Below are 20,529 nucleotides of genomic sequence, written 5' to 3' on the forward strand. Positions count from 1 at the left end.
AGAATGTCTTTCTCTGATTGTTAATAGCGACAATAGCGATTGTTAACAGTCGCTATTAACAATCAGAGAAAGACATTTTATTGACAAGAAAATCTTTGCAGACATCTTCCAACAACTCCCTGAAGAAGGCCTTGAAAAGGTACAGGCCGAAACGCGTCGGGCTTTACAACCTACAATAAAAAGTTCAGCATCCAGAGAATTGGTTTCTCCCTTCTTTTCACATCCTAGGTGACAAGAAATTCCACATAGGTGAGTGAGAGGGCTGGAAGAAGATGGATTGCTTCACCCTCTTCTGCCAGTAATCCGTTTCTCCTCCATCAGACCACTGCATTTCTGTGCCATCTATGCAGGAAGGGAGGTCTCTTCTTCCATGGCCAGCACAGAAGCTAAGCACCATGCTCAGTAGAAGGCCATTTTTACTACCTTGCTGAGACTTAGTAGCCTGTATTTCCATGCAGTGGAGGGGGGTGGCTTTTGATCCCTGGCAGTCATGGAAACATAGGCCATTAAAGGCACAATCGGGAGGGGGCACCTGCCCTATCAGTGTGATAGGGCACCTGCTTTGCATGCAGAAGGTCCCAGGTTCAATCCCCAGCTTCTCCAGGGTAGGGCAAGGAAAGAATCCTGCCTGAAACCCTGGAGAGCCACTGCCAGTCAGTGTTGACAATACTGGGCTAGATGGACCAAGGATCTGATTCATTATAAGGCAGCTTCCTATGTCCCTACGATCCTATGCTGTTTTGACCGAAAAGAGTCCTAGAACTCCCAGCATCTCAGGGAATGCTGGGAGTTGTAGGACTTTTTTTCTGTCAAAATATGCACAAGATTATGTCTTTAGTCTCAGCAGGCTAGTAACTTTAGTGGGTTTATTTACAAAGTTGCAAAAGATAAGCTCTTTTGCCATCAGATGACTAATGGTGCATATGTGCTTGTTTTAAATATGCCTTGAAATGGCATCCAGAACAAAAAAATTCAAAAATAAGGTGATTTTTCCCCCCTCTCCCAATGGTAAACTTCAGAATTAACGGTTTATTTTTTTGCGGTTGGAAATAGAAATTATAGTTAAGGGACTAATCTTAAACACATGAAAGAATGCTTACAGAGTTGAAATAGGATTCATTTGGGATGTTTCTTTTTATTTTAAAAAACAGTTGTTCAGGATTCCTGGAAAATAAAACATATGAAATATTCAGTTGGTATTTTGATACTTGACATATATAAGGGCGTTCTGGAAAGTAACGGCAAAATGATTGACCACGATCCATGTTAAAGTTGCACATTATTTTCAACCATGTATATGCATCTTTATGGCATCTTCTTTAGAAGAAAGTGGATAAGAAGACATTTTTCTCCCTCTCTCATAATCCTAGAACCCGGAGCCATCTCATGAACCACCCAGAGAGCTTCAGCTATTGGGTGGTATAAAAATGTAATAACTAACTAAATAAATAAATAAATAAGTTGAATGGTGGGAGATTCAGGATAGATAAAAGGAAATACTTCTTCACATGGCGCATAGTTAAACTATGGAATTTGCTGCCATACGATTTGGATGGCTATCAAAGGGGATTTGACAAATTCATGGGGGATAAGGCTATCAATGGTTACTAGTCAGGATTATATGTTACATCCAGTAAGAGGGGCGGTATGCCTCTGTATAGCAGTCGCTGGGATACATGAGTAGGATGGTATTTTTTCACTCGTGTCCTACTTGTGGGCTTTCTACAAGCAGCTGGTTGGCCACTGTGTGAACAGAATAGAGTGTTGGACTAGGTGAACCCCTCTGATTCAGCATGGCTGTTATCTTCTTCGGACTTTCTGCAAACTTGGCTAAAAGCTTTTGAACTGAACGTCCCAGTTAGGAGCTGAAGAAGTACATTGCTACTCCTGAATAGTGTGATGCGTTAGGGCCTATGCAAGCTGCTGTCTCTGTCTTTTACAGTATGTCTGCTCTAGCTCATGCTGTTATATTCCCTTAACCTTGATTGAGAGAGTGGGAACAGGCATATGCTCTCTCCCACCGGAATTCCCCCCTCCCCTTTTCCTTTGTCCGAGTTAACCGTGGTGTAGCGTTACCGCCCCTCAGTGTTAGAAAATCAGAAACATTTTCTGATTTTCACCAAGATTCAAGGTAACCATGGTTAATTCCTGGATTAGGGTTTTCCAGCTGCTTCAAACCCTGGTTAAAAGCGAACTGGTTGGTGTTAGCGCCAATACAGATGTAGTGGGGAAATAGGGTTAAAAGAGAGGGAAACTAGCACATGAAAGGGGAGAAAGAATTCGGAGGGACCATGTGAGCCTAAATCTTGATACTGGTCTCTTAACCCTGATTGTTATCTCAGGAACCTCTTGACAGACCCAGCCATCCGAGGTGGCATGGATACCCTGCGCTGCTCCGTACCATTAGAGAAACAGCACTGAAGCACTAGTTGGCTGCACACATTCTCTCCCCATCCCACCCCCCCACTCCCCGGGTTTAAAATTCTGCTGCCCTTTTAAAGAAGGGAAGTGTAATCTTCGAGTTGTGATTGGATTGTCATCTTCCCCATCAGCCCCAGCCAGCATGGCTAATGGTGAGGAATCATGGGCATTGTAGTACAACACCATTTGGAGACCTGGAGATTCCCCACCCAATTTAAAGCCAAGAGCAAGCTGGCATGCAGTTCCCATAATGCAGCACTTCTTCAGATTGCAGCCAAGGCTATGTAGGCTACCCGTATTTCTGGGGCCTGTAAAAGCTTTTGACAGATCTCCTGTTTCTGTTTGTCACTTCACCTCTCCTCATCAGTTCATTGCAGTCCTGTGTCTGGTTTGTGGTACTTTAGAGGCAAAGCAGAGAGAATGTTCTCAGCTCCTCGTTGCCATAAACAGGACAGTGCCGTGTATAGAAGTTAACTTGCTTTGATATTCTGTGAGCGTCCTATGTAATGAAATTCTAGGATTTACTTGATTGATATAACCAATTGATAATCATACAGTTCAGTTGTGCGCTCCTGTGTAAAGTAGATAGGTGTAATCTAAAAGTGCAGACTTGTCCATGCATACTTCGGGAGTATACCCCATTGAATACCGCATGAGATACATTGAGTAAACAAGAATACAATCATGCTCATTCTTGAATAATATCTAAATTCCAAGTCAGATCATTTACTATTATGCTGTCTGTAGTAATTTGACTCCCTTTAGCATCAGCATTCATTGGAAAATCTGGACTTTTTGTAAATGCTACTTTCTTGGCATATAATAAATTTGGAGATGCACGTCTAAAATAGTTTCTAGAAACCTGAAAGCGAAGAGCGTGTAGTTAAAGGCATAATGTGTGTATCACTGACCTGGTGCACATGTAATTAACACAAAATTTGCTACACGCGAGCCGTTGCTACTTTGCCTAGTCAACCTCCAATTGGCCCAATCGTGGGTTGTTGTGTCACATATAAATCTGGACAATATGGATTATTTGTGGGTTAAACAACTTTAAGTTAACCTGTGATTAGTTCTTAGGCTAACTTTGGCTTGTTTAACCCATGAACAATCCATAGTGTCCAGGTTTGCATGTCATACCACAGTGTCTGATTGGGCCAATCGAAGATTGATTGTGAAAAGCAGCAGTGGGTCACATGCAGCACATAAACCCTTAAATCACTGGTTAATTACGTAATGAAAAAGCATGCGAACAGGGCCACTAATTAAACGCTATACGTATATTGATTGCTACAGAAGTTATGTTTTGAAATTTTAAAGGCAGATAGCTGACTGTGTAATGGAACTCAAAAGAATACAAGTTGCTGGAAGAAAGTCAAAGAGAGAGATTATTGGAAACCTTAATTCTGTCATCTCTGAGAATGAAAATATTTCTCTTGAAAATGCAAAATTAAAGGTAAGGTCATACAGTTTAAACTGAAATTATTCCAATCTGTGTTAGCTGTTCCACTATTGGAGAACATCTTAATTCTATTTTAGCCATACATTTCTAGTCTTGTTTTGGATATCATTAAAGCAGCTTTACAAATGGTCCAACTGAAAAAGAATTCTTTCCATAGGGGCTATGTATTCAGCTTTCTTTCTCAAAATTCAAAATTTTCTGCTCGTCCTTTTGTATGATTACTTAGAATCAATTCCCACTGTCTTCAGTGGGATTTACTCACAAATAAATCTGCATAGGAATGCAGCCCTGATCTTGCTACCTTCATGAAAAACAATGTGGCAATAAGTATGTTAACCTTAGTTGTATATATGCTACATACAGAAAAACCAGCTTTTTAAAAAAGTGCCATCAAATCTTTCTGGTGGTATTGTACAAGATGTATTGTAATTCTAGGCGTCCCGTGCTGCTATGGAAGTGAGTATTATTTCTGCAGAAGCTGAACTTGTAGAATTACATGAAGAGGCACAGCAGCAGGAAAAACTGGTTGAACAATATAAAATCGAGGTAAGTTGTATAACTGGAATACTGATGTCTTGGGCCTGCTATGGGTTCTACTCTTGCCGTACTCATGGGGTGTGGGTGTAAGAACTTGTTTTTCCTCCCTGACCACGGAGCAATGGCTTCAGTGGACATAACATTTTATTATGGTGTGTGTACAGAAAATCCAACATGCCTAGTTCGAAATTGCATGCTGAATTTCCTTATTGATTGTGTTGTTCAGGCCTACTATGCACGTTAGAACCTATGCATGGGGGGTGGGGGGTTGCCATGCCCACTAATCAAGCTACAATTAGTGTTTTCTCCCTGCACAAAAAGTCCCTCTGGGACACCCTAAAATGCTCTATAAATAACATGTTCTTCTAGGTGGGGAAACTAGAAACGGAAGCTGCGGAACTGAAAGGGACGTATGAAAAGGTCATATGTGAAAGCAAAAAGGTAGCAGAAGACAAAGATTCAGAAATGGGTGCGGTAAGTGCTTGCAACCTCCATTGCGTTTTGCTTCTGCGTGATATGCTTTATATATAGTTGTTTGAATATAGGAAGGTGGGCAAAGTGATTGAAATGTGGCATCTTCTTCCTTCCACCCCCGTCCCCCAATTTGGCTTCACAGATGAGGGGCCAGACGGAGGCTTGCTTGAAGGAGTTAGAACATGCCCGTGATTTACGGAAGGCAGCTGAAGAGAAACTGCAGAGGTGTCAGGAAAGCCTACTCTCCTGCCAAAAGAGCTGTGTAGATAAATCCAGAGCCATCAGGGAGCTGCAGGTTCAGGTGCTTGGAGGATAATACTTGGCCATAAAACATCTGAAGTCACGTGGAAGGAACTTGAGGAAACCAAGCTTTTGTTTCTCTTTGTGTTGTTATCTTTTCCAACCCTGTTCAGACCACACGTTGACCCATGGTGGTTAAGCATATTGAGCTAAACATTATGGCTTAGTGTGTCGTGTGAACCATTCCTAACCATGGTGGCTACATTACCACGGTTTAAACAAGCTCACTAACCATTTACTGCAAAAGGGTTAGCGTCCTAACCATGGCTCAGCATGTTGTCTGAACAGGCCCTTTGAATATTTAAAGGGTGTGGGGGAGGAAAGGGAAACTTTTTGCCAGCTGAGGGCACCCTTGTCATCTCTGTGTCTTCTTTAGCTCTCTAATAGAACAAACACAGATGTTTCTTTCGTAAAATAGTTGGTGCTATCAGCCCAGAACATCAGCCCTGCGTGCCAAATTTCACCTGTCTGGATTCCATATCTGGCTCTACGGGGTCCTCCAGATGGTCACACACCCCTTTCCCTGGCCCCCCATCCTGTTTCCCCAACCACCAATTGTTTGGTGGTTTCCCGGCTTTTTTGCATTTAATTCTAAAAGGTTTCAGTGTCTCTCCTAAGGTTTAGTTACTGGCAGTAAGCCCTTTAAGTTAAAATATCCCGGTATTTTTTGGCCCCACCCAGTTTCCCTTCGCCCACCAACCACTGGAATGCAGTCCCCAAAATCTTCTCCAAAATGGAATTTGGCCCTTGGGTCTGATGGCACCCCTGTCTTAGTGAAATTGACCTGTCCCATTGTCTTTAGAGCACCACTGCTGTTTCTGGGCTCAGTTCAAGAGGAAGGCTTCGGCTTTTAAAGCCCTAAATGGCTTGAGCCCAGCATAATCTCAGCTGTGGTTTTCTCCCTCTCTGGGAACCGCCTCACTCTCCCTTCTTCCCCAGACATGCAGTCGTTGAGGACAAGAAAAGAAGCCTTTTCAGTTGTAATGCTTAAACTATGAAAGAGCCTCCCAAGAGAGGTCTATCAGGTCTATCTGCTTTTAAATGGGCCCTTAAGACCCTTTCATTCCAACGGGTGGTTTTTCTTTTAATTCAGCCTTCGCTGCGATTTTAGTTTCATTGTTGCTTACAGTATATGGGTTTTATTACGCCATTTCTGCTGCTGTTTTTTTATTAAGTTTGTTTTGAATTTTTGTGATTTTACATTTTTAATTGCAAGCCACCTTGAGTATAATAAATACTCCAGTAAATAACATTGCCGTTGTGTGTGTCTGTGGGTTTCCGCTAATTACCCTCAGCAATTAGCTATGAGACATCTGAAGCATCCGTCCTCTAATAACCTCCTCCTTCACGCTGCTTAAATAATTTAACATCACATTTGTAAATCTCCCCCTTTAAAAAATTGGTTTGTTAATGGCAGATGCAGTGAACTGTGTACACCTCTGAGTAGGTAAGGTTGCATTACAGTAAGCTCAGTTTCCAGTTCTTTTTCACTTGATGAAATTATTGATCATAATAGGGCAATGCAATATTGCCTAGGAAATGACAGCAAATGAAATATTGCACAGGAAACCTGTTCTTTTATTTGTGATGGTATATGCCTAGGATGGGAGTAAGTCCCATTGAACTTAGCAGTACTTACTTCTAGGTAAACATGCACAGAATTGGGCTGCAGATCCTTCATTGTATCTGTTCACCATTATCAGCCTGCCCACACTTCAAGATCAGAAAGAGAGGCCCTTCTCATTTGCCCACCTGTGAGAGCAATTATGTGGGTGTCCACATGGGAGAGGGCCTTCTCTGCAGTGGCCCCAAACCTCTGGAACAGACTCCCATTGGAGGTCCACCATGCACTATCCTTGCAGGCTTTTAAGAAGGCCTTAAAAACATTTTATTTTACCATGGCCTTCCCTTTAATATTGCTACTATTGTTCCTGCTGGTTTTATTGATCTAATAGCCGTTTTATTATTATCATGTTTTATTGCTTTTAATATTTTAACTGTTTTTATGTATTTTATTGTTGTAAGCCACCTTGAGAAGGCTTCTGCCCTGAAAGGTAGCCAAGAAATGTTAATAATAATAATAATAATAATAATAATAATAATAATAATAATAATAATGTCTGCATGTTACTGTGAAGATCAACCTTCCCCAACCTGGTGCCTCCAGATGATTTGGATTACAACTCATGTCATCCCTGATGATTGGCCATGCTGGACTGGGGCTGATGGGATTTGTAGTCCAAAAATCTGGAAGGTACCAGGTTGGGAAAAGCTGGTGTAAATCCTATACACTACCTTTATAACTAATTTAGCCAGTCGGTGGCACTGGACTTAGTTGTGTCTGGATGGAGTCAGGCATTGCCTATTACTATTTTGTTCTTGTTTGAGAGACAGACAATAAAGTTCTTGTCTAGTTTCCCCTAAGTCTCCTATGGCAACTACTAGCTAAGCTTTGCAAATTAATTGAATAGGGTTTACATGCAAAAAGTTCTAGTTCACTTTCACCCATTTTTTGCTTTAAAAATTGCCCTTCAATATATATTTTACTACATTTGTTTTCAAGCTCTAAAGCCAGTTTTTCCTGAGATCCACTGCAATGGAACAATGTCCCATGCAACAAGGTTGATGTAGAATGCTGGAGGAACAGTGTAGATAATCTCACTGTGTGAGCCATCCCTCCATGTGAATGCTCAGTTGTGCATCTCAGATTAGGGGAAAGTACTGGTTACCTGGTTCATGTAATACTTTCTTAAACAAAAGCAAAAAAGCAAGCAAGCAAAGAAGATAGCTATTGATTATTCACATGAAGAGCCTGGCTTACTTAGTTTAACTACAGGCAGAAGAGAAGGGCTTACATTACTCCTCTGTGCTGTTTCAGCACCCACCTCTAGTGAATGTGTGAACTGGGGCTAAATTGGTTTTCAAAGAGTGTTGGTGTAGCTTGGGGTGACTTAAAGCAATATTGTCAAGGTCACTGTTCTCAAAGCACACTCAGTCTCGATGGGGATAGGCAAAATCCAGCAGTTTCAAAATATACACTTTGAGTTCCATTTTTTCCTCTGACTGCACCTCCCCTCCCAATAAAATATAAGCATAAAAAGGAAGACCATCAACCACCAAGCCCATTTCAATAAATATGCATCTCCTCTCTCAATAGCCTGATGTGAGAAAGAGGAACAGAGTTATAAATATGAAATACAATGAATATTAAATGCACAAGACACACTGCTTGCGTTCACACAAAACGTTAAGCCAGAATTCCTCAGAATCCTGGCTTATTGTTCATGAGCAAAGGCACTGATGTACTCTGCCAGATTCCCCCATTTGACTATTTCTACAAACTTTAGCAGCTAAACTTCAGGAACTTACCAGGGTGGGAAAGTTTAGCATTCTATCTAAACCTGTCCTGGACCCTGGCTTCTTGCTCCTCTAACAAGCCGAGATCCTGAAATCAACTTCAAACCTTGGTTTCAGACTCTGGCTTGTTAGAGGAGTGACAAGCCTGAAGTCTTTGTTCAGATGTAATGCTAATCTTTTCCAGCCTGGTTGGTTTAGCCACTCCTACTTGCAGAAGAAGCCAAATGGGAGCATTTTGGCAGTATGCAAAAGCAAGCTCGCTTGTGAACGATAAGCCTCACTTGGCGCCAACGTTGTTATCATTTTGGCTCTAGGTCAAGACTTTTCTCTTCTCCCAGGCATTTGACAGCATATGCTGAGTTTTTTAACTGACCCCAGAATAGCTGTTTTAAATGGATATTGTCTTTTTTGTATTATTTTATGCTTTTATGGTTTAAAATTTTGTATATTTCTTTTTAATGTTCACTGTTTTTAACTTTTGGAAACCACCCAGAGCGCTTCGGCTATGGGGCGGTATATAAATGTAAATAATAATAATAAGCCAGGATTCTAAGGAACTCTGGCTTAGCGCTTTGTGTGAATGCAGTCACTGTTGCAAACTGTGTGGCAAAACTAAAACTTAAAAGTTTTTTTTAATTTAAAATACATATAGGTCCCTCCTCAGCAAATGCATTCAGTGTGGCTTACAATAAAATAAGAAAATCACAATGAAAACAATTAGCTTTTTTTAAAAAACAACAACAACCAACAAATAACAACCAGACACAGCAGAGCAATAAAATAAATTGCCATTACTATATTTTCGTTTAAAAGCCTGGGTTTTCTTCTACCACTGAAAATAAAATAAACATGGTAGCAGGTGAATGTCACGGGGGAGGGAGTTGTAGAGCCTGGGGCCACAACCGAACAAAGCCCTGTCTCCTGTTAATGCCCAACTCACTTCAGAAGGTAATGGGTCCCAGAGCAGGACCACAGAGGCTGGGTGTTTCCTATGTGGTTTATATATTACTCTTGTCAAACAGAACCAAAACCAGATTGTCTTTGCCATGAATTACTGCTGTGGATCCTGCTGTGTTAACCTCATTTGCTAACAATTTAGTTTCTGTATTCAGCTCTCTTGAATATGTTAGAATCACACTTTTTACAGGTAGGTGACAATGATGGATTCTTGAAGCAACTATCGTTAGAAGAGGAAAATTACAACATTCAAATGAAATATGAAGAAATTAAACGGTAAATATGACACACTTGATATTATGCTGCACTTCAGAATTACTTTTTTCTTTCCTTTTCACTGTGGTTATCTTACATCTGCATATCTACTTGACTCCTAAGAAAAATAGAAGAAATGGAATTGCAAAACAAAGAACTTGAAAATCAGTTGGCAAACCAAGAAGGGAGTCTTCAGAAAATGGAATTGCACTTCAAACAAAAACTTGAAGACGGTGAGGCTTTAACCCGACAACTGGAAGCTGCGTTGGAAGATGGGAGGGAAAAGGTAGAAACGATCTTGAATATTTGGATATTTCCCATTTGAAATCAGAAATTGGGTCTGCTCATTGATAAGTGTGTGTGTTTTAAGCAGAGGCTGTTGCAAAAGAGGCAGTTGTGTGAATGCGTGGCTTTTGTTCTCTAAAAGTCCATGTGCACCCTTTATCAGTGAAGGAGGAAAGGTTCTTCACGGTCTCTGTGCATCGCACATATGGGCTCTGCGCCTGCACAGAGCTCGTTTCAGAAACTTCTATAGCTGAGGCAAACATTTTTGGCGGGAACTCTTCCCCCACTGTCCACTGACTCGCCCTTCTCCTCAGTTCTCTTTCAACCGCCTTATTGAAAGGATGTCTCAGTGGGAACCTCTGTCTTTCTCGTGAAGAGAAAGCTTAGCGTGCTGAGGTTTTTAGTTCCTCTTAGTTTGTTTTCAGTTTTTGTTAAGTCTTAATTTATTTTTGTTAGTAATTTTCTAGTATGAATCTATGAAAAGATTGTTTTAATTGTCTGAAATGTTGCCCCCATTCATCAGGCAGGAGCTTGTGACTGTGCATGTATATTGCACATAGCCAGCGCTATGTGAGAAGTGTTCTGCCTTCCCTTACACTGGGGGGGGGGGGGAAACCCCTTCTGCCTCCTCCAACACATAAGTGCATCATCTGAAAACAAAAAAGTATTGCTGTTGCGTCACAAGTGTTGCATTTGCCCTTATGTAAATTTAATTCCCCAATTAATCAGTGAATTGACTAAAACGCAAGATGATTCAGCCCTAGTTCAAAGAGGTGCTTCCCTAGAAGCCACACACTTTGCTCTGTAAGGACTTTCCCCTAATCACAGCTGGGTGGAATCACTGTATTGGACCAAGATGCCGTTTTGTGAGCAGAAAGCCTCTTCTGCTCACGGAAAGCTTTTTCCAGCTCACTGGAAGAGTGTTGCAGGAGCATCCAGAGGCAGTCCTCCTTTTGCATGCTGTAAAACTAGTTCATTTCTCAAGAGCTTTTTATGACCTGCTACAGTTCATACCTGTCTTCCGGATGTGTTAGAACTACAACCCAGGTTTACACGTCTGTACATGTGCACGCATGGATGTACAGCTCCTGGCCCCTAACTGATATTGCTTGTGTCCCTTACGGATGAAACGGTTGTGCATCCCTCCTCTGTAACCTTCATTTTTTCATGAAAATTAATGCACAACAAATTATTCCTGTCCATTCTTCAGAATATGACAGACTCAGAAGGGCATTTATTAGGGTGATTTCAGATGTAACACAAAGCAGAAACTATGAGCGTCTTACTTTTCCTTTTGCCATGTGTTTACACATCTCGGGTATTGCAGGAATGGTTTTTGGAATTAAGGAGCTGAAGGTGGGATTCCTATGTTCAATAGTGCTTCAAAATGCAAACATTGCCAGGCGGGGGTGGAAACAAAGTAGGAAAAGGACTTTTGCATCATAGGGAGTTTTTTGGTCTCAAAACAGTTCTTCATATGGTTTGGGTAATTTTAACTGCACTACTATAAAAACTGCCTGAACCATATGGGAAACTGCTTCAACCACGCATTTGCAGTTTTCAGTGGGCAGCAAAACCATTAATCAATGTATGAATCCCATCTAAGATATCAGTTCAAGGTGTTCTATGCTTAATTGGAGCCAGAACTTAGCTCTGGAACCAATTTTCATGTCAGAGCTCACCTTGGAATAAGTATAAAGTCATAGGGAAAGAATGCCTTTGGGCATGTATAGAGTACCGCTCCCTCAGCAATGAGTAGTAAGTGGCTTGACTCCAAAGATTAGTGAGTGGAAGGAAAAAATGCATTAGTGCAGTCCCATAAACTCTTCTTCAAGAGGTGGAGGAAAACCTCTCGTAATGCAGTGCCACAGCGGATCAGGTTGTGTTAAAGCATGAGAAACAGTGTATAAAAGAAAACATAGGTGGTATCGTATAAACCAGCCTTCCTCAACCTGGTGTCCGCCATATGTGTTGAAGAACAACTCCCATAATTTTGGAAAGCAGTTCTTGGCTCAAAGAAGTGCACCCAAATATTTTTAGAAAAGCATACTTTCAAATGGAATGCATTTACAAAAGCATATTGTGTGAGAAAATATTGTGTTTGTATTTAAACATTAATTCTGAGAGGTTATGGTCATGAGGGATAGAGAATGAGTATCAGTATTTGGTCAACCTGATCCACAAAAAGAATGGCGATGGAGGGTTAGGTCTTTTGAAAGGATGGTTCTCATTTCAATTTATATATAGGATTTATGTCCTGCTCTTCAGTGCTAATTAGCATTCCTAAGGAGGCTTACAATAGGCTGTAACATATACTATAAATATAACCACTGCTTAAAACACAATATATCACAGAGACAGAACAAAGGCTAAAAAGTACTGGTAGCCAGTACAAAAACTCAGAAACCAGTTAAAAGGGAATAAAATGCTTAGGAAAATAAGTCTGTTGGCCTTTTCAGCACAAGAGACAAAGTAGGCATCAAGCAAGCTTCCCTGGAGAGGGAATTTTCATAGGTGGGATGCCACCCCTGAAAAAGCGCTCTCCTTTGTCAGCATTCCCCTCGCTTAAGATGGCGGAGGCGCTCAGAGGAGAGCCTCAGATGAAAATCTCACTGACTACATTGGACTGATGTGAGAGCAGATGGTCCAGCAGATACATGGGTCTCAAGCAACGTAGAACTATAAAGGTCAACTCCAGCACTTTGAATTGAGCCAGAAAGAGACTGGGAGCCAATGAAGCTGTTTCAAAATAGTCATCATATGATCTTGGCATCCAGTCTCCACTAACAATTTTGTGGCTGTGTGTGACGTTACTGATGCTGCCACCCCTTGTGACATGACCTGCCCTCAGGAATGTCTGCCTTAGGACAGCTGTCCTTACTTCTCCCACAAGCTTCAGCTCCTATATTCACCAGGTAAAAGACACACTCAATATATCTAATTGGTTCCCTTTACCCAACCAGAAAAATCTATCTAATTGACTGTCTGCTCCTGCCTTTTATATGCTTAATCTCCCCTCCCTCCCTCTCTCTCTCTCTCTCTCACACACACACACACACAAGCCCCTCCCACCTCTCTCTCACTCTCTGCCATATAATTAACCATAAATTACCTGGGTTCTATTTTACACAGCAAACACAAATATACATTAATACAGATAAACATGGCAAGTATTGTGATTTTGTCACCGTTTTCTGAACTAATGGTAGTCTCTGGACTGTCTTCAAAGGCAGCTCCTCCACATAGAATGCAATAAAATAATCCAAGCAGGAAGTTACAAGAGCTTAGATACGTTTTAGCTTTGAATAGAAAATATACCATACAACCAGTAATGCAAGTAGGATATATAATATACTAGGGGACATATTACTAGTAAGATAATCTGGTATTGTTCACATTATACCTGTATTGCCAGGGTTCCTCTTAATTAAGATTATTAGTTTTATCTATTCTCTATAAAATGATTGACAAAGTTGATATTTTCCCATTATTCTTTATCATAACTTTCTCATGATACATACTGCATCTTAAATGAAGAAGTCAGTCACAGAAACTTTAAATAATCAGCGGTTTATTTTTGGCATTTCAAGAGAATGTTTAGATGTATGGTGTAAGTCTGAACTTTTATTCTTACAGTTAGCTGAGGAGGTGGAAAAAATCACTTCTAAAGAGCGATGCTTTCAGTTGAAAATATTGGAACTAGAAAATAAATTAAGACAGAAAAAAGTTGAACAGAAGGAGCTATCTAGAAGACTGGACTCTGTGAGTAAACTTCCTGTCTTTTTGTTTATTTGTTCTTCAAGGTTGTTATGATAGCAGGTTAACTAGCCCAAGGGTTATTGGTTTTAACATTGTTGCGTTTATTTTTTCTGTATTATTGTAGGCACCTTTGTTAATTGAAAAGCAAGGTTCTACATGTCCTCAATGTTTTTCTTTTTCAAACTTAAGGCAGATTTAAAAACATACAAACATGATGCAACACACCCATGTTTTAGTACTGGATTCTCTCAATGTGGTGCCTACAGACACCTCTGTTGGGGCCACTAGGCCCCCTGCCCCTAATGATTTTCATTTTATTTCTTAAGATTAAAGAAAGAAATTAACTTGGAGGCTGGCATGCTGCAATGCAATGTGCTGCCCTTGAGTGCCATCTTTATTTGGGTTCAAAAGAGTTATTTATTCATATTTATTTATTTATTATGTGTTTGATTTATATCCTACCTTTTTACCAAAGATTGGCACTCAAGGGTGCTCTTCCTTTATAGCTTCAGTCACAAGGGAGGCGGAGCTGGTCTCACTGAGAACCGATATAAAACATTATATGACTTCACTGGCTTTATGATGCAGTAGCAGAAAGTGCGGAATACCAAATGTAAACCTCTGCTGAAGAAAGCTGTGTGTGTCTCTGTGTGAGTGAGTGAACATGCCTGAGCCCATAAAGCAACTTAAGAAAGCCATTCTTTGGTCCCTGGGCGAGCATCCCAGGGACCATAGGTTGGCTTGGAAAATTCCTCTGGATTGCCTCTGCTGCTCCTTCCACCCTGCCAGCTTCAGCAGTGAGGCACAGTCCATAGGAAACCACTTCCAACAGTTGTGCCCCTAGCAATCTTTTTCTGGTGGCGTGTCTACATAAAATTCCAGAGGGGTAACCCTATTACCACAAGCATAAACAAGAAGTCTGGGAGGCCCTAAAGACTATTTATGTGGCATTAGCTTTCTAGTCCATACAGACTTATGCCGCAATACATCTGTTAGTTTTTAGGCATATAGGAAGCTGCCTTATACCAGGTCTGCTTAGTATTGTCCACAGTGACTGGCTGTAGCTCTCGGGGGGGGGGGGGGGGGAGGTAGGCAAGGCCCCCTCCCAGCCCTACGCAGAGATGCCAGGGATTGAACCAAAACATGGACTCTGGCCTTGAATTATGGCCCTTTCCAATTTCAGGTGCCCCAGGGCTTGCATGTGCGTTGTATCAGTGTGGGAGAGGGTTAGGAATTCTACATCCACTGCTGTCAAAGTTGAACAGTAGCTTACTCCCCCCATGGACCCTTAATTTATTTTAGTTCAATTAACTATTTCCAAGCACCCTATCTGAAGGCTCAGTAGATATGAATAGTATGTGTCTCGATACTTCTTCCTCCAGCAGAGTTTTTCCTTTCCTTGCAATATATTATGTTTTAAGCATTTTCAACTTCAGTTTTACTTAGGCTTGACAGTTAAAAATAAATATGTAATATTATCCATGCATGATTAGAGTGCCACTGAGTTAACACAGAACATAGTTCATTTCCTCCAATTATATACACTACATGTGCGTGCATATATACATACACACACAATACATATAGGAATATATAATAGAAAGAAAAACACAGAACAGATTGTTCTACTCCTGTTGAAATTATTGTGCTGGAAGTGGGACAAATTGTAAAAACTTACAAACAAGGCCCCAGGACTGCTAAATGTATAGATATTATAAGGTATCACAGTAAAAAAAAAAAAAAGTAAAGCCCCGAGAAAGTAATTTGTTTGATCACTTTTAGCCAGAAGTGATTACTGCACATAAAAATATACCCAGCACTTACAAATTCTGGGATAATTCTGACATTTATTTTAACCACATGTATTTTTAAAGGTTATGTTCTAATAAACATAAAAGTAAATCCTAAGAATGCTGTGTATATTTTATGAGACTGGTATTATGAATGGCTCCAATAAAAGCACTATCAATCACTTGATTTTAACAAGTACCTTTAGCACCAAAAATATAATTTAAATTGGTTACAGGTGGAGCCTTAAAAAAAATAAATCACAGGAGTTCTGAGACTGCAGTGGTATGATGGCAACTTAGGTTGTACCTGTAGGATTGGCTCAGAATGGATTTTCATAGTTTTGTTTTGAAGCATAAAGATTATTAAAGACCGGGATCACGTGGCTTACCTGATGCCCCTCTAAACCTGCTACAGAGGTCCCCTAACCTTCAAGCAGATCTTGTTGGTGTGCAGGAAGGAGGGGCGGAATTGGATGCAAATGTTTGCTCCATTTCTTAAGACAAAAAATAATAATTGAGAGCATTGAATTATTATTTCTTAAATTTATATCCTGCATTTCCATAAAATAGTGTTCCAAGCAGCTTGCAGTAAAATACAAGATGAAATACAAAATCACTATGAAAACCTAAAAACAAATCAATTAAAAATATAGTCTAAAACACATAAAGAATAAAGAATAAGCATCTGTCCATTAAAACCTACAGCAGCAGACAAGACAGTTTAAACACCAAAAGCCTATCTAAACAAAAACATATTTGTGTGCTGGCAGAAGGACATCAAAGATGGGCTTAGCCTGGCCTCCCTTGGTAAGGAGCTCCAGAGCCTAGGAGCAGCCACCAAGAAGGCCCCCCTCTTGCATTCCCACTAGCCATGTTTCAAATGGCTGTGGGACAGAGAGAAGGAGTTCTCCTGATTTTAAAAGCTCAGGCAGGTTTATATGGGAGAGCACGGTGTTTGAAACCAGCACTTTGAATTGTGCCCAGAAGTGGATTGGGAGCCAGTGAAACTCTCATAACAAGGTAGTCATTTGCGCCATAAAAGTGGAAAGGCCACAGTATTCTGGACCAGCTGAAGTATAAGAACATTCTCAAAGGCAGCCCCAAGTAGAGCATGTTACAGCAGTCCAAACAGGATGTAACTAAGGCATGTGTCACCATGGCCAGATCCGACATCTCTAGGAATAGGTGCATTTGGCGTTCTAGGCTCAGCTGTGCAAACACACTCTAGGTCCACTGAAACTTGGGCATCCAGGTTCAGGGCTGAATATCAGGAGAACACCCAAACTGCAAACTTGAATCTTCAAGGGAAATGCACAGATTGAATCTGTGATTCCCTGATCTGCCTTTTGACTAATCAGGAGCATCTCTGTCTTATTTGGATTAAGCTTCCATTTGTTCACCCTCATCCAGTCCATTATTGACTTCAGGCATTGATTAAGAATTTGAACAGGTTCCTTGGATTTAGATGGAAAGGAGAGATAGAGTTTGGTGTCATCAGCGTACTGGTGGCACCAAACCGCACAACTCTGGATGCCTTTCCCAGCAGTTTCATGTACATGTTAAATAGCATGGAGAACAAGATGAAACCCTGAGGGATACCATAGGCCAATGGCTACAGTGTCAAACAAGTCTCCCCTAGCAACACCTTCTGAAATCAACCCTCTGAGAAGGACCAGAACCACCATAACACAGTGCCCCCACAACCCATCCAAGCTAGATGGTGCAGAAGGATACCATGACCAATGGTATTGAAAGCTGCAGTGACATCCAGCAGAACCAACAGTTCCATCCACCAATGTGTCCAAAGCAATCTCAGTCCCATAACCAGGCCTAAAGACCAATGGTAATCTGCCTCATCCAAAAACACCCAGAACTGAGATGCCACCTCCTGCTTGAACATCTTACTCACAAGTAGAATATTGGAGACTGGCCACAAATTATCCAATATGGTGGAGTTCAAGGTTAACTTCTAATAGATTTCACCCCTCCAAGGATCTTGGCCATATGCTTGGGCTGTACAAATTGAAAAGTACCTATTATAATTGAACAAACAACAGTCGAAGGTATAATTGAACAAACGACAGTCGCAGTTACATCAACTGGGCTATGGTATCTAAGTATCCTATGAATTCTTTTGTCTGCAAAGTCTCATGCATATTGGTACAACAGGCTATCGAGTGTCCTACGCTTTTTTCCTGTGGGCCAGCTTGTAATAACAGCTGAAACCATTCCATTGGCTGACTGATCAAAGGCATTTTTTCAAGAAGTATCTGTTTCTTAAACATTAGTTAAGCTTTGTATGTTATAATAATGTTTCTTTTCCTCTTTTTTTTAAGAGAGAGAAATATCGTGAAGTGTCTTTGAAGGAAGTAGAACACAGCCTTCAAAGATCAGAAAACCAGAACCAGAGTATGCAGAATTACGTAAAGTTTTTGAAAACCACCTATGTAACCATGTTTGGCTGAATTGTTTGGTTTTGTTCTTAAAAAATAGGGAGTGTATTTTAGGGTGAATTTTAGTGTGTGTTTATCACATCTGAGCCTGTTGTGTTTAGGGTCTCCTTCACTGTGCCCTCTGCAGTGCATGTTTTATGTTAATTTCCAGCAACATACCATTGAAGCATTGCCCTTGCGTGTATATTGGGGGAAGACCATTTTTAAAGAACCAAACAAGCAAAATGATAGATGCCGGCATAATAAACTTATCTGAAGCAGCTTTCAATGCTGAAATCCAGCAGTGATCTGTGTTATTAGGATTCTCCCCCTCTCCCCAATCCCCCTCAAGGATATTTGTTGTTGCAAATTTGGTAAAATCAGCCCTTGTGTCCTATTCTCTATTGATGAATCGTACTCTGAAGGTTTGAATGATGGTGATAATGTAATAAGATAGTTGCCCTGATCCAGATTCTTTGTGGACTCATATGTGCATGTGGAACTTCCCCAGGGGCTGTGAACTGCTCCTCTATTGAAGTGAATGAGGGGGGAGGTCACTCTTGTAGAAGCATCAGGCGCTTGCACTGAGGCGGCCTTGATTTGGGGACAATATACTTGGCCAAGGATGAAGCAGGAAGGCTGCACAAGCTCAAGGAAAGACTTCTTCTGATGCTCACTATGCCTTGCTTGGAGATGCGCCTTCTGGCTTCAGCATGTGCTCTAGCTATTCTGTTTGGTTCACCCTCCTGAAATGCAAGGAGTAGGAAGAGTCAGGCCCGGATTGATTAAAAATAAAATAAAATCCCATTGACAATATTTTAAGGAAAAGCAAATGACAGCCCATCTACGGTCACAAAATTCTGCATTTATGTATGTATAAACACTAAAACCAAATGTCGTACTCTTTACTGTGAATGGCCATATGTCAGTGTGACTTTTAAACTTGTGAATTGTATAGTTGTTTCTAATTAACTAAGATCTCCCAACTTTTGCCTAGTGTAAAGAAAAAAGACTGGGAGTCCTCCAAAACGTGATGCTGGTCAATCTCTTAATTGCTCCTCTTCCAAAATTGCTATTTGCCTGCGGGGGATGTTTAGACAGAAGTTACTGGGAGGAAGGGCAGGGGTAGGAGGGCTAAGCGTTACCTTGCTCAGGAACCCACTTTCTGTGTTTGCTTCAAACAATTGGGAGATTGATCACAATTAATTTGTTTGGTCCAGATTAATAAGGGCCTACCCCCCACCCCACCCCACCCCACCCCTTAGCAATAGCATGGGTTACTAGTATCTCCAGAGCAGTTCTATAGAAGCGGTTATAGTTTCAAAAATAAACATCCTTGTTAACTGCAGACCAACAAACTAGGAAAACAGGCACCCAGTGAAACCATAAAACCTGTTACATGTTTCTGCTGTGTTGCACTTTACTGGCTGTTTGGTACTTTTTACTGAAGTATTATTTTTAAAGACTTGATGATATTGGTGGTTTCAGTTAGGCCTGTTACTTGTTTGCTGACTATGAAAAGTCAGCACTAATTTTGCCTTTGCCTTTACATTTAATTTTTAATTAAAAAAATAAAACAAAGCCCATTTTCTGTCTTTTTTTATATACCTGTATACACCTCTTCTCTCCCCCCCCATCCCACTGCACCTACAGTAACATGAGGCTGCATCTCACATTACTCCTTCCTTAATCCAGACATGTAAGTCGATGATCATTGTATGATCTCTGTGGTGCAGTGCCTCAGATTGTGTCCCCCGTCCCATCCCCACTTGAGCCTCCTCTTAGCCCCACAGAAAGTTTGGGATTCTCCCAATGCTTTCGAGAGACACACCAGTTCCACATAGTTCACCCAGCAGAAAGAAGAGCGCCTAAAAGAGGAAGGGGTGGAGCTTCTACTTTTCAATTATGGTTTGTGCTCTACTCTCAGGATGGAGAGTGAGATGCTGTGTCAGCCTTCCCCAATTTTCAGGTGTTTTGGACTACAACTTCCAGGATTCTTGACCATTGGCTATGCCTGCTGGAGCTGCTAGGAGCTGAAATCGAAAACATCCAGAGGGCATCAGGTTGTGGGAGCCTGTGCTGCATCAGTGAAGTCAAGTCGTAGAAGGCAGCAGCCTGCTAGCTCTAGCCATAGTACTTCAGCAACCACTCCTGAAGACTGAGGGCCACCACAAGAATGGGTGGGAAGGCACTGTCCGGTCCTGACTTCTCGACACTGAGACCTAGATTTCACTACAGCTTTTCTTGCAGAAATTTCAGTAACTGGCTTTGAGCCTGTACAGTTCCAATATAAATCCACAGAGAACAGATTGCAATATACTTCCTTAACCAGGATTAATCTCTGGGTTTCCCAACAACAGACACAAACACACTTTGGTTCAGAATACAGAATAAGCCTAAATAAGTTTATAGTTCCAACAAAGAAACAAGACAAAGAACCTTTTCAGGTTAGAAAGACATTGCGTCCAGTAACCTCGACTACCTGTTGCTCTTGTTTAAG

At 41.0% G+C, this 20,529-nt stretch overlaps 1 protein-coding gene across 5 annotated transcripts in view; it reads left to right on the forward strand.

Annotated features, from left to right (window-relative positions):
- ODF2L (outer dense fiber of sperm tails 2 like) overlaps nucleotides 1-19,284 on the forward strand; it is a 42,495-nt gene extending 23,211 nt beyond the window's left edge. For 4 of the 5 annotated variants that reach the window (XM_063136728.1, XM_063136750.1, XM_063136735.1 and 1 more), the window contains 8 exons: nucleotides 3,742-3,877; nucleotides 4,319-4,429; nucleotides 4,790-4,894; nucleotides 5,037-5,195; nucleotides 9,699-9,784; nucleotides 9,887-10,049; nucleotides 13,685-13,810; nucleotides 17,934-19,284. In XM_063136728.1, coding sequence (XP_062992798.1) covers nucleotides 3,742-3,877; nucleotides 4,319-4,429; nucleotides 4,790-4,894; nucleotides 5,037-5,195; nucleotides 9,699-9,784; nucleotides 9,887-10,049; nucleotides 13,685-13,810; nucleotides 17,934-18,062 — 1,015 coding nt within the window. In that variant the 3' untranslated portion in view covers nucleotides 18,063-19,284. The remainder of the gene's footprint in view (nucleotides 1-3,741; nucleotides 3,878-4,318; nucleotides 4,430-4,789; nucleotides 4,895-5,036; nucleotides 5,196-9,698; nucleotides 9,785-9,886; nucleotides 10,050-13,684; nucleotides 13,811-17,933) is intronic. The other variant, XM_063136743.1, reaches the window with a different exon arrangement.
- Nucleotides 19,285-20,529: the final 1,245 nt, after the last annotated feature.

This window comes from Elgaria multicarinata, chromosome 1 (genome assembly GCF_023053635.1).
Source record: "Elgaria multicarinata webbii isolate HBS135686 ecotype San Diego chromosome 1, rElgMul1.1.pri, whole genome shotgun sequence".
Lineage (NCBI taxonomy): Eukaryota > Metazoa > Chordata > Lepidosauria > Squamata > Anguidae > Elgaria > Elgaria multicarinata.